Consider the following 14,091-nt stretch of genomic DNA (forward strand, 5'->3'; position numbering starts at 1 on the left):
AGTGGCCACAGGCCCAGGCTGAGAGCCCCGGATTTGGTCGTCCAGCTGTATTTCCTGACGGTCAGCATGTGGATTTTTAATTTGAAAGTCCCGTTGTCCCTCCTTTCTTCCTTCTAGTGCAGCCGCGTTCCTGACGAGAGGAGATACTCCCTGCCCTTAAAGAGCATCTACATGCGACAGATTGACCAGATGGTTGGCCTGATTTGACCTGCTCTCCTTGGGGGCCCCCTCTGAACCCGGACCAAACAGCTGAGCCCCAGCCACATGCGGCCCAGTCTGAGGTGGAGCAGGGCAGAAGCCTGGCCGCCCACGAGGTCACGGGAACTCTGTCCAGCTCCACACGCACACCTAGTAGGCTTGCATACGTTAGTGTTTCTCTTCTGTTCAATAAAATGCCCTGTTTTTCTTAAGGATATAATTTGAAGCGAGACGGTCGTACAAGTAGCTTCTGATGACAGGCTGATGTGACCAAGCCTGGTGGATGGGGCAGCCTTGGCTGGGCCTCCAGCTTCACACTGGAGCCGCCCCTTCGCCGTCACTCGCCATGACCGCACACTGCCACCTCTTGTTAGAGGGCCGTGAATGAAATTTCTGTGCAAAGGGCCTGAGGTTCACTGAACAGCCCTATTTATTGCAGTCTGTCATCCTTTCTCTCCCCTTTTGGATAACTGGGCTCTCCCCCAAATGTTGACCCATGATTTTGGATCACATAGGGGGGAATCACCCATTTATTCATTTTGACCCCAAGTAATCTTCACAGTGTTATCAATTATCTGCTTGTGAATAACGGTGTTATCCAAATTCTGACAGGGAGTCTCTTAAGTTGTCACATCACAGTTTAAGAGATTAACAGGTAGATCCTTTGGACGTATTTTACATTTATTTTGAACTTACCTGAGGAGCTCCCATAGTTCTAGAACCAGGTGCCTTGTAGGGAGAGAAAAATACCTAAGATTGTCTGAGCTTCCATTTGTCTCATTTACTAACCAAGGATTCTCAGTTCTGACCATGTTTGGGTTAGAATTTTGTTTTGTTTTTGTTTCCTGTGTCTAGTGCCAATTAACTGAGTCAGGGAGAAAGAAATGATCAGATGACTTTCAGGCGTCCTTGAGCCATTTGTCGGTGTCATACAGGCTTTAGTGCCTTATGTGATTTCAGTTTGGGCCACTGGAAGTCACAGCTGCTGCTATGGTTTTAACAGGCTTGTTTTCTATTGCCACATGGTGGGAGCACACTGAAAGGTGGGTGGGATGGGTATTAGAAAGATTCTGGACATTTCTTGGCCAGTTGTTGCCTTTGAACCTGATGTTTTAAGCAAGCATTTATAGGAGGAAGTTGTGCTAAAACACCTTCTTTCTCTTTTGTTATTATTTCCTTAACCAAAACGGAAGTGTCTGTCTTTGAACTTGGGCTGAGTGTTCATGCAAAGCAGAGGTGGGTTCATACCCCTCCCCTGGCTTCTGTGTAACCTCAGAGGTTGAAATGAATCTCAATAGAAAGGGTCGGAAGTGTCTTAAAAACTTCCAGCCTCACCTGTCATGTTGCTCACACACTTCAAATGAGTTCATTTTCATCTTTTTAAAAGTAGAAGTAAGCACAGTCTAAGCCACTGCATTATCAATCAAAGGGAAACATTTTCCTTCTTGGAAATTTAAGTGTTACTGTTTTTTGAAATAGATGTATAATTCAGTTCTTGGAGATTCTTAAAAAAGGGATTTTCAGTAATAAATGTGTCACCCCCATCTTTTAAGCATTTACTGTGCAAATTGTTTTAAAGAATTAAATGCTTCTGTTTTACCTTTTTTCTTCATTTCAGAAGCATTCTGTTTATCAACATTGTCTCATCTACTGAACAGAAAATTTTCTTGGAGAATAGTGTATATTTTAAATGTTTTGATTGACTCAGTAAAACCAAGATGTGTCATTTTAAATACACATGCGCACCAGGCAGAAGCGTCCCTGTACCTTTTCTCCAGGCAAATTGAGGTGGGACTATTCATGACCCATTTGGGAGAATGGGACCCATCAGGCAAGAAAGTGAGTCCCTCGTGCCTCCGTTTTCTCTCAGTGCCATCCTGGCCTCCCTCTGGCCCCTGTGACACCACTGACACGTAGCACTCCAACATGAGGAGGTCCCTTCTCGCCTGGGCCTCAGCCTGCTCATGCTCTGGAATGGGGTCTACGTGCCAGGGCCACAGGCGTCCCAGGGGCTCGAGGCTGGCACCGGACGTGTTCTGTATTAAGTCTCAGACCCTCTTGACTTCCAGGCACTGGACTTGAGCCAGCTGGTGGGTCTGAAGGCGAGCGATCAGTGCACACCAGCCCTGTTTGTTGAGCTTCCAGACGACCCACCCAGTCTTGAGTTTCTGGGACTAGATGCCACAGTGCTGACCAGTGCCAGTCATCAAAAGAAGGCTGTTTGAGCCAAGTTCAAAGCTTACTTGTTTTCCTTTTGGAAATCGGAATGCCATCAAGCATGATGCATCCGGCAGGGTTTTGGCTGTTCCTTCTGTGTTGGGCGAGTTCAGGGAGGGGAGCGCAGAGGAGCTGGGCACAGAGGAATCCCCCGACTTGGGCCGCCAGCCGCCTTTGGAATAGCTGGGCACCACCCTCGCGCTCCCATGTGTGGCTGGTATCAGTCTGCTTCGGTCGACGCGATTGAAAGGGTTTGGCGGAACCGTTGTAGGAGCCACTTCTCATTAGGCCTATGGAGGCCCGGTCTCCCCACAAAGTGCTAAATCGTCATGGCAGCTCCGCTGCTCTAGGTGACATGACTGAGAATCCCTTCCTGGAAGGCGAGGTGACCAGGGACGTGTTGCTCGCCCCCGACTGTGCTGGCCTTCAGAAGAGCCAGCTCGTGTTTTCACATCCTTCCTTCCATTTGTCCGAGCTTTTTTTGCCGGAACATTCTCTGTTCTGAGGTGGTCCTGGATGGAGGGGAGGGCACACGTCGCTTCTATCAGTTTCTGTGTATTTCTGCACAGAATGGCATCTGCAGGTGACAAGTAGAGGACAGTCCTCGGTACCTGGCTGGACAGGTGCAGTTGTACAGTCTGAGAGCCTAAACCGGGTGCCCCCGCCCCTCCCCATCTCCCACCGAAGCCAAACACCCCCCCAGCTCTTTTGCTGAGCTCCGTTTACTGAATGATCGCAAACTGTCATCCTTCACTTTGAATTCTGTAGACTTGGCCTCAGACCTTCCTTCCTTCTTTCTGGGAGACTCCAGAGGTCTTTCTCTTGACGCTTTCCAGTCTCACGCAGGCTAACGGGCAGGGCTGGCCGATTGCCCCAGCCAGAGTGGCTGAGCCGGGACTTCACAAAACAAACCTTGTCCTCTCGTCTTCCACCCCAGGGACCCTACTGCCTCTCCCTGCAGGGCGGGGCTCCTGTGAAAATGAGGGGCAGGCTGGCGGTGTGTCCCCAGGATTTGCAGGGCTCAGGGTTACGTTCCCACGTGAATCCAGTGACAATGTTCAGTACCTGTGGACCTTCCTGATTCATTACCTACTCACCCCCATCCTGAGAGGCACAGAAACTATTTTTAAAGGTATTTTGTTGTAGCTTTAAAGAGCAAAACACAAGCTGCATTTTTATTTATTATACACAAGAAAGATAAATCTGTTTTCACACAAAAAATCTAGAGTTGGAAACTCGGGGAAAACCTATTGAAATATACAAATGCTTCTCTGTAATGTGCAATATGCTTTGCAACTATAGATGATATTTTATGTTTAATCTGTAAATAAGAAGTGTATTTAAATTAAAAGGGAGCTTTTTGTGAAAGGACCAAATGTTCTTTTATAAATATACTAAGAAATGTCTCGCTCTTTAAAATTTATTAGGATTTTTATGAATAATTTTTATTAAAAGATTCTTCTTTTTTTTTTTAGTTGTCCTTTTGTCTCCTTTACATACTCAAATATTATACACATTCCATGCAGGACAAACAAGGGGGAAGTCTTTAAAGGAAACTATAAAACTCGATGAATAACACCTTCATTTTGTTTTTTGACAGCTGACCCCTGAGTAATCCCGCCCCACTTCTGCCCATCACACCTGCATTAACTGTCCTTCACAGATGGTGACAGCCTCTTGTAATGACCTTTGTCCCCTCCCTACCCTCCTCCCCACAGCAGCCTCCTTCCTCCCAGGACTGACTCATGCTCAGTTCTTGTTGCCATAAGTCTGTCTCAGTGCTGGAGCCAGTCCTGTGTGATCAGCAAGGCAGTTCGTTTCTCCAAGCCCCTCACAGGAGAAGGTGGGTAATGGCGCCGAGCAGTCCATCGGGGGTGGGGGAGCCGACACTGGTGCAGGGACAGCTTGGGCCGGCAGGGCTTCAGGGGTCTGCCTCTCCTTACTGCTCCCCAAATCGTGATGGGATCTTAATGAAGATTCTGCCCCAGCTTTGTGTCACAGGCAATCCCAATGAGCCTTTTTAAAAGCTGAACTGCAACAGCAAAGGAGAGAGCCCTGAGGTTGGCAGCCCCTTGCTGATGCTAACCCCAGGTCATCGTGAGGCACGGTGGCTGTGTGCGAAGTCCTGTGGGCTTGTAACCCTCAGCCCTGCCTTCCCTCTTCAAGAAGCTGAGCCCTGGTGGCGGGAGCAGGGCTACCGTGGTCAGCCATGGAGCCAGCGCACTGGAGCAGCCTGTGCTGACGCCGGTGGTGGGGGGAGACTCTGGACCCACACTGCATGGGGTACAGTCCTAGCTCTGCCAATGACAAGCTCTGCACTAAGACACGAGTTGTACAATCTCGCCAGGCCTCAGTTTCCCCATCTGTTACATGGGATATTCATCTGTAGGGTGGGTTAATATGTGTAAAGTGCTTAAAACAGTGCCTAGCACACAGCAGGTGCTGTATTTCCTATAGTCATGGCCAAGATGGATGTGGTACCCAGGACAAGCCCCAGGGTCTTCAAGCAGGGACCCTGAGGAGGGGTGAGGACTTGGACAGCACAGAGAGGCCTGGATGTGCGGCCCCGGTCAGGGGTCTCACCTTCCATTTCCCCATTTGTAAAACCAGACATACTAGCACCTTAACACCCAGGGCTCTTGTGAGGGCAAAATGAGTGACATTTCATCAGCATGCTAGTGCCAGCTGCTGACATCTTTACACACACTGCTTCTCTCAACATTTCATCAGGGAAATGGGCCGTTCTCTCCATCTTGGGAACACAGAAAGTGAGGGCCTGTGCCCCAACACCACCCAGCTATTGTGGGCAGGTTCCAGGCACTGGTTCATGGCATGGACAGTGCCCTCATATGGGCATGTGCATTTGTGTGTGTGTGTGTGTCTTCAAACCTACCATGTCAAGCCTCACCAAAGTCCTGAGAGGTAAGCTCTAGGATTGCGTTTCTCCAGCTGAGGACACTGGACAGTGGGCAAGCCCACCCCGGTCACAGCTGAACCACCTGGAACCCGTGACCTCAAGCTCTTCCAGTACTAGAGGAGTGTGGCTCTCGTCTCAGGATGGAGAGAAGGGGTCTTTGCTGCGGGGAACACCCTGGGCCGTTCCCAGAGGAGTTGCTCAGCCCGAGCCTGAGACCCCAGGGCCTTTCCCACACCGCTGGAGGGAGGAGGTTGGCACCACAGCCCTCCCAGAAGCCCCACTGTGGGCGCCCCTTTCCCCACAATCAGGATAGTCTCTGTGCCTGTGTGGGGTGTGAGACGGAGGCAGGGAGGCTGCACGGCCTCCACACACCAGGAAGCCCCTCTCAAAGAGCTTGGTTCTCCTCAAATGTCCCCCTTCCCAAAGCAGGGACTCCTTGTGTCCTGAGATACTTCGAGGAAAGCCCTGGGCCACAGGGCCGTCTTCAAGGGTGGGCTAAGCAAACTTGGAGAAAACTGCCTAATTATTTGAAAAACTTGACACCTGCTTAGCAAGAAGTCTCAGAAAGGGAGCAAAGTGCCAGCTACTGGTGTTAGAAAAGCCATCTGGGCCACCATAAATGGATTTTCTGAGTAAATGTGGACTTTTTAATAACACTGTAAATTACTCTTTTAAATACATCTATTGAAATCTAAAAACCTATCAGCATCTATTAAAAATATATTCAGGGGGCTGGCCTGGTGGCTCAGGCGGTTAGAGCTCCATGCTCCTAACTCCGAAGGCTGCCGGTTCGATTCCCACATGGGCCAGTGGGCTCTCAACCACAAGGTTGCCGGTTCAACTCCTCAAGTCCTGCAAGGGATGGTGGGCAGCGCCCCCTGCAACTAAGATCGAACACGGTACCTTGAGCTGAGCTCCAAGATGGCTCAGTTGGTTGGAGCGCATCCTCTCAACCACAAGGTTGCCGGTTCGACTCCCACAAGGGATGGTGGGCTGTGCCCCCTGCAACTAGAAAACGGCAACTGGACCTGGAGCTGAGCTGCGCCCTCCACAAATAAGACTGAAAGGACAACTTGACTTGGAAAAAAGTCCTGGAAGTACGCAGTGTTCCCCAATAAAGTCCTGTTCCCCTTCCCCAATAAAATATTTAAATATATATGTGTGTGTGTGTGTATATATATATATAAACACATATATATTCAAATAAGTTCTCTATTCCCTTCACAGAATTTTATACCGATTTAATATATTTCAATTCTTTGAAGTTTTATTGTCTACCAAATCAAATTGTGCCACAAAAATATATATAGTTTGACAAATAATATGGTTTAATAAATTTTCTGTGACCATAAGGCTCTAAGTATTAAAATTTTTATTAGTAGTATATAAACAGGATATATGTATATAGATAGATAGATAATTATTAAACAAAAAAGTAAAATTGTTGAATTTTTTTCTCTAATTGAATTGTAGGTCTGTGGATGAATACTACTTATTGCCAGGAAGAGGTGGGTTTCAATATCAATTATATTCCTATTTTTCATTTTTATAAATATGACCTCATTCATGAATGAGTGGTTGGTAATAGGAGTTTTGTTATAAATAGTACATATATTAACTATCTATAGTTGTCTTAATTCTTTCAACTTCTGAGCAATATACCCAAAATTATAACATAATTTTTCATAAGAACTGATTGTTTTATAAATGTCTGTTACATTGTTTTGTACACCTAAAACTAATGGGAAAAAAAAGAAGTGAAAAAAACAAACTGATTTTTCAGAATCCATTTGCTGACAGATTACTAGGCTCTCTTTCAATTTTATTGCAAGCAGAGCTGGAACCTCTAACTTGCAGAAAAGATTTGTTATTCAGTTATTAGAGTCCTTTATTTTTGTAATTTCTAGAATGTATTCCAGAAAGGCCTTCTGATGTTTATCAAATGATTATTCATTTTGCCTGTTATTTTTTTATTTTAGAGACACGTTGTATAACTTGAAATACTCAGAAAGTGCTGGGAATTTAAAAACTAATAACTTCAATGTATCTCTAATATTACATTTTTTAAAAAGTAAGTGCTTCATCTTGTCACCTTCCTCCTCCCTTCAATATCTTTGGGTCAAAAGCTTAGAGCTGTAGACTTAACTCACTCAATTTAGAGAATGTATCTACCATGTACATAAAACTGAATTAGAGAAGCTGGTCCTTGTCGTCAAGCTAGTCGGCCTTTTCAGGCTTATTGCTGATAGGAGAGGTGACTTCACTTTTCAGGCCTAATACCTGTGTTAATACCTGTCATCGTGGTCACCGCCATGTCCCTTCTGAATCCCAGGACGGAGAGATGCAGCTACCAGCTTGCTGTCGTTGGGGGCTGGAATGGAATGAGGCACTTCCGCCTGTGTCCTCACGGGGGCGCCACCTCTGCGTAGGGCATTGTTTGCCCGCCGCCGGGAAAGGAACAGGCAGGTCGTTCCTTGAAAAATATTTCATATCGACCCTTTGGTGCCCCAGACGTGTTGACATGCATGGGCTGTGCACCCCACGTAGCGGGGTTCTGGCTTTGTAAGAGCGAGTCCTCTGATAAAGTGACAGGGGGCGTTGTGGGGGGTGAGAACTGACGGATCACAGGTCAGGTCACATCTTAGGTAAAAGTACAAGTGCATGTTTTTACATTGTGCGGACTGATGTGCCCCTTGCGATGGCTTCGGTATGAAGGCCACTGTCAACCTTTCCAGGATTGACAGGAATCAGTCCAGGTTTTGGAGGGACCTCTTTAAGAAAATAATATAAAATTATGAATGCAATTTCAGAAGTGCAAAAGTGAATATGTATTTAGGATAAGAAAAGAAATCACATGGGCTGGCCCGGTGGCTCAGGCGGTTAGAGCTCCTTGCTCCTAACTCCGAAAGCTGCCAGTTCGATTCCCACATGGGCCAGTGGGCTCTCAACCACAAGGTTGACGGTTCTTCAACTCCTCCAGTCCCGCAAGGGATGGTGGGCTGCGCCCCCTGCAACTAGCAATGGCAACTGGACCCGGAGCTGAACAGCACCCTCCACAACTAAGACTGAAAGAACAACAACTTGACTTGGAAAAAAGGCCTGGAAGTACACACTGTTTCCCAATAAAGTCCTGTTCCCCTTCCGCAATTTAAAAAAAAAAAATCACAGCAAATCACAAACATTAAAAAGCTGACAAATGCCCCAATAACACAAAATCCATAAAAATTACAATGTTTTAATTTAAGTGACCTGATTCACCTCTTGTTCCTACATTTTCTGGCTACCTACCCTTTGATTACTCTCTGTACTTATATAAATATGTGTAGATTTTGTGGCTCACATTTTATATGTCCCTTCGTTCCATAACACACTGTCAACCCTGTAGTTACAAAACCTCAGCTTCCTGGCAGCTAGACCAAAGAGGGAAAGTGGTTGGGTTCTTGGCCTCTTGTTGTCCAGCCAGGCCAAGCCTGTTTCTTCAATAGCAATAGAAGATAAGTGGGTCTGAGCCAGAGGAGTTGATGTGCATTTATATAAGGGACATTCGACTATATTCCTGATTGTATTAAAAAAAGAAAAGAAAAAAAGACTACTAAGATACCAATAGCAGCATTCGCTTAGATTTTATGCCTGAAACATAGCAAGCTTTTCCCGTGCATTATCTCATGAACCCTTAGACTAAGCCAATGAGGGAGGTTCGGTCAGTACTTGTATTTTGCACATGAGGAAACAGGTTCAGAGAAGTGTAGCATCAGCCCCAGGTCACCCAGCCTGGAGGTGATGGAGCAGGATTTGAACACGGGATTGCCTGGCTGCAGCCCCAGATCTTAACCACGAGCTGTATCTTCCATGTGCCATGTGAGGCAGTTTCTTATAGTGGCTCTGTAAGTTAATTAATATTGAACAGTGGCTTATAGTCTTTTTTAAGGAGCTTATAAAATTTTTCAAATAAAATATTATGTAGTGGTTGAATTAAAAAACAACAACCGATAGCTTTGGTGAAGTCGGGGTGGAAACGGGCACCCTGTGTACTGGGCATATCCCACCCCAAACTGCTCCCCACCCCAGCCAGGCCTGTTGTACACAACCTCGGGGTCCCCTGGAGACCCCTGAGATAGCCCCCCCTCTGCTTTCTTCACTAGTAGGGTGGCTTTTATTTTGTCGGGTTTTAATGTGTCTGTGGTCTATTTCTCCCCCAAATTGGCCTCAGCCACAGCCACCACCAATCTTGGCTGCCTGTCTTTCCTCAGTAGGAAGGTTTTTCAAAGTTTTAAGGCATGATTTGAATTAGCAAAACAATTTACTGAGCAATGTGTATGCACGGTTTGGGGGCATGAGCAACAGGGAGACACGGAAGCATGCATTCTGCCACTGAAGTGCCCAAGGGAAAACTGGCTTATCCTCCATTTACACAAAGGCAGTATGCTGTCAGAAATGCAGACACTCAAGACTCAGCTACTTACCAGTGAAATGCAAAAAAGAAAAGAAAGAAAGAAAGAAAGAAAGAAAGAAAGAAAGAAAGAAAGAAAGAAAGAAAGAAAGAAAGAAAGAAGAAAGAAAGAAAGAAAGAAAGAAAGAAAGAAAGAAAGAAAGAAAGAAAGAAATCGCAACCCATGAGTTTGGCCAAAACTATAGTAAATATGAAGCACTGGTAAGGATGTGAGTAACAAGACACAGCAATGCAGCTGGTGGGGATGCAAACGTGCAAAACCCCTTTGGGGGACAGTTTGGCTGTACCCCGCAAAGGAGAATGTGCACACGCCCTGTGACTCGGCAGCCTGTGCCCTGCACCACTCGGGGCTGCTGTGCAGTCATGCGATGGGGTGGTCCAGCCAGTCCTACTCCCAAGCAAGTCATTTTGAGCAGGAGTCCAGAAAACATCGGACTGTGGTCCAAATCCGGCCTGCTGTCTGTTTTTGTTTTGTTTTGGCAAAGTTTTGTTGCAGCCCAGTCATGTTCGTTTGGTCCCATGTGGTCATGGTTGCTTTCCTGATACAAGGGCAGAGTTGAACAGTTGCGAGAGAGGCTGAACAGTGTAAGCCCCAAATATTTCCTATCTGACCACGTGTGTAAAACGTTTGCTGACCTCTGCTCTAGGGGATCCCTTGCACGTGGGGACCAGTTGACATTGGAGGCTGTTTATAGCAGCATTGTTTGCCAAAGTGACAAACTGGAAAACTACCCAAATGATACTTTTATACTCTATACCGTCCACATGTTTAAAGGTGCTACAGTGTCCTGCACAATAAACGAATGTTAACCTTGTATGTGAAACCAGTTTCCCAAATCGTGAAATGTAAGTCATAATTTAGTTTGTTCCGATACAGTGAAAAAATTGGCAAAATGGCGATCAAAACAGGAGAAAATAAAACTGTGCACCACCTGGAGGAGAAATCTAACCAATATTTGGGGCCCCCTCCAACGCCTTCGGTCCTGTTATACCCTTGCCAGCCTTAGTCTTCTTTTGCCTTTACATGGACACGGAGTCATCAGTGGTGGACAGCCCGTGTGCAAATGGGCATCCAGGAGGGAAAGTCAGGAGCAGGGCCCCACTTCAAAGTTGGTACTTGGAGACAACACACTGGTACCCACACAATGCCAGAGCAACTCACTGGAACACTGAATGTCAGAGTGTCCCCTCATTCAGACTTACCTGGGTGACTGAGGAGCGCAGAGGAAAAATAAAACTTTTCATAGAGCCAAGGGAAGGCTCCCAAGTACGGCCTCGGGTTTTCTGATGCACTTTCAAGACCCATCCACTCTGGGGAGTATTTGAGATCTTGCTCCCCGGTATATGTCATCAGTCTGGCTCATATACACTCATAAAAACTCAAACAAAAAAAGAACCATCCACCCTGAAATTGGGCCATTTTCCACCAATGGGCTTCAAAATTTCCTGTGCGATTCCGGTCCTGTAAACTGTTGTACTTGCTGTTTGTGTCCACAAGAGACCGCTATTGCTTCACTTTTTCTAATGGTGCCCTTGAAAAAATTACAGTTCGAACAACCAGTGGCCCAGAAAAAAAGTGTAGGTGTGTGTTCCACCCAGTATGCAAAAAAAAAAAAAAAGTAATTTCATGGCCCTTTGGAATCTCATGTCGAACTCGGCGTGTGTTGCTCATTGAAATGAGAGACGGTGACAATGACAATAATGACATTGGGCGTATCTGTAGGGTCATCCCCCAAGTTCAAGTTCTTTTTTAAAAAAAAGATTTATTGGGGAATATTGGGGAACAGCGTGTTTCTCCAGGGCCCATCAGCTCCAAGTCATTGTCCTTCAATCTAGTTGTGGAGGGTGCAGCTCAGCCCCAAGTCCAGGGGCCGGTTTCAATCCTTAGTTGCAGGGGGCACAGCCCACCATCCCATGTGGGAATTGAACATTGGGACTCACACAACCTTGTTGTTAAGAGCTCGTGCTCTAACCTGCTGAGCCATCCAGCCACCGCCCCAAGTTCAAGTTCTTTTGTGTATACTTTTCAGTTAAAATTCACAAGGTCATCAGTGCATCTTGTTGTTGCTTTCCAGAGAATAAATCTAGGGAAATGTCATGGGTTGTGCAGTTAGGTGGTGATATTTCTGGACAGGGGGTGAGAAAGGGGAAGTGTAGACATCTTCCGTGGATGTGAAACAGGCCTTCTTCCGTGTTCCCGTGGGTGGTTCTAATTTTCACCCGGCGAAGGCGCTGTCAGCTTGATGTGAAATTGGGTAGATAGGGTAGGCATGTGGTTGTAGAGAAAGCTGGGGAGGGTGTTTCTGGGCCCCCACAGAGCAGTGCGCCACTGGGAGTTTCCTGATCACAGCTTCCTGAGGCTCCCCTGCCTCGCAGCTTCTCACTGTGAGCTTCCACTCTGGGTGTGAGAAGCTCCGGTCCCCGTGGAGCCTCACCTTCTGCTAGTTACTGCCCTACCTTCGGTTTGTTCCCTGAGTTGGCAGAGGGAAGGCAAGCAGTGTCTGGAGCCAACACTGTGGGTCTAAATCTGGACTCTGCTCCTTATTAGCCGGGGGAGTGAGTAAACCTGAGTCTCAGTTGCCTCATCTGTAAGATGTGGCTAATTCTACCCATCTCGTAGGGTTTTGTGGGGATTCAAGCAGTTGTACGTAAGGCACCCGGAGCGCAGTGTGTGGGTCTGCTAAGTAAATCCTCCTGCCATTTCCCCCTCCCTCACCCTTAGATCAGCTGCCTTGGCTTGTCGGCCCGGTTCTGAGAGAACTCACAGAGTACGTGTCAGGGATCGAATTATATTCTGGTACAAGCCCGTGGTCCTTACATTTAAGTAAGTGTCTGTGGGGACAGAGCCAGGCGTGCAGTTTCCAGGTGCTCAGCCTCACGTGGAAAGGTGCTGGCTCAGGTAGTAAATGGCCATCAACTGTGATTGCATGGCCATCAGCTGTGGCTAGTTGGCCGTCAGCTGTAACCAGTGAGCCATTGGCCACTAATATAACTGCCGTGGCTACACTAGCAGCAAATGGGGGGCTAGCAAGGGCAGATTGTGGATTGCGGATTACAGGGAGGCGGATTGCGGATTATTGTGGATTGTAGATGTCCTTGACTGCAGGAAAGCTCCATTCTCAAAATGTGCTTCCCAAAGCTCAGCAGCACTGGGAACTGATTCCAAATGCACACTTACAGGCTGACCCAGGATTTAGTGAAAGGGAAACTCTGGGGGTAGGGCCTTCAGTCCAGGCTTTCACCCGCCCCAGGGAATTCTGCAGTTGAAGCCTAAGAGGTGGGGCTTGTTCTCCACACTCCCCAGGGGGCCGGCCCTGAGCCTCCATCCCTCACTTATTCTCACCCTAACATGCCCATCACCTAAATTGTATGTTGTGTATGGTGGAGAGGCAGACTTGGTGTTTCTGATTCATTCGCTCTTTTATTGAACAAATACTCAACAGCTCTCACTACCAGGCCTGCTTCTGGGTCCTGGGGGTATAGTGATAAGATTGTGCTTTTGCAGAGATAAATACATTTCCGGTGTGATGTCAAGACATGGTAAGGGCAAAGCAGGGTGCCAGGGTCGAGTGTTGGATGGGAGGGACTGGAGAGGGAAAGCGGTCTATTTGTTTTTTCTTGGATGATGGGGAGGACATGCCCAGATGGCACGGTGCTCTCCCTCCCTCTTCCCCCGGCCACCCTCAAAGAAGCACATGTGACCAGAGAGACCTTTTTCCTTTTCTCAATGAAATAGTTACATTGAATTCATAGCATGAATGATGTTCACTGTCTCAAATTATAGTTGTTCCAGGGGCTGGGTCAGAGCTGTATATGGTGCTGGTAGGATTTTCTCTTTCTAACCCAAAGCATATGCTGATAGATGGCAACTTCTTAGGGCAACGCTTTCTCATTTCTCTGAATTACAGAAAAATCAGTTGTTCTGAGGCCAACTTACATTGCATGTGGTTTTTGCACATCCATCAATTTCAAAATAGATTTCAACGAGGAAAGTAAAATTCTCTCAGCCCAGACATCCAAATGATTTGGTTTAAATAATATGCAAAACAGGGGTAGAGGTGAGAGGGAACTGCCAGGCTCTGCCAGTTGTGTGCTGCCAGCTGGGGAGGCAGGGTGCATTTTCTCCAGCCAGAACAGTCCGGCCAGGTCACCATCCTGACAGCCTGTGAAGGGGGTGGGGGCTCTGGAAAGCAATCTGCACTGACCAGTCCTTAGATTGGGAATCTGTCCAAGTAACTTGAGTCTGTTTTTGTATTTTGGCTATTTGGAGAGGTTTGGGTTCTGGCACCACTATCACTGTTGTTATCAT

General features: G+C 47.0%; 1 protein-coding gene and 1 long non-coding RNA gene across 2 annotated transcripts in view; one reads left to right on the forward strand and one right to left on the reverse strand.

The window, feature by feature from the left end:
• The window catches only part of EDEM1 (ER degradation enhancing alpha-mannosidase like protein 1), a 25,269-nt gene extending 21,384 nt beyond the window's left edge, over positions 1-3,885 (forward strand). Inside the window, exon 12 of the mRNA XM_019753268.3 lies at positions 118-3,885. Coding sequence (XP_019608827.2) covers positions 118-207 — 90 coding nt within the window. The 3' untranslated portion in view covers positions 208-3,885. The remainder of the gene's footprint in view (positions 1-117) is intronic.
• On the reverse strand, positions 3,628-7,764 carry LOC148758204 (uncharacterized). The gene is made up of 2 exons (XR_016021242.1): positions 7,625-7,764; positions 3,628-4,447 (listed from the first exon to the last, which is right to left on the reverse strand). It is a non-coding gene; the product is annotated as an uncharacterized LOC148758204 (long non-coding RNA).
• Between the last annotated feature and the right edge of the window lie 6,327 nt (positions 7,765-14,091).

The sequence above is a fragment of the Rhinolophus sinicus genome, chromosome 5, assembly GCF_057876585.1.
Source record: "Rhinolophus sinicus isolate RSI-liver-muscle chromosome 5, RSI-T2T, whole genome shotgun sequence".
Lineage (NCBI taxonomy): Eukaryota > Metazoa > Chordata > Mammalia > Chiroptera > Rhinolophidae > Rhinolophus > Rhinolophus sinicus.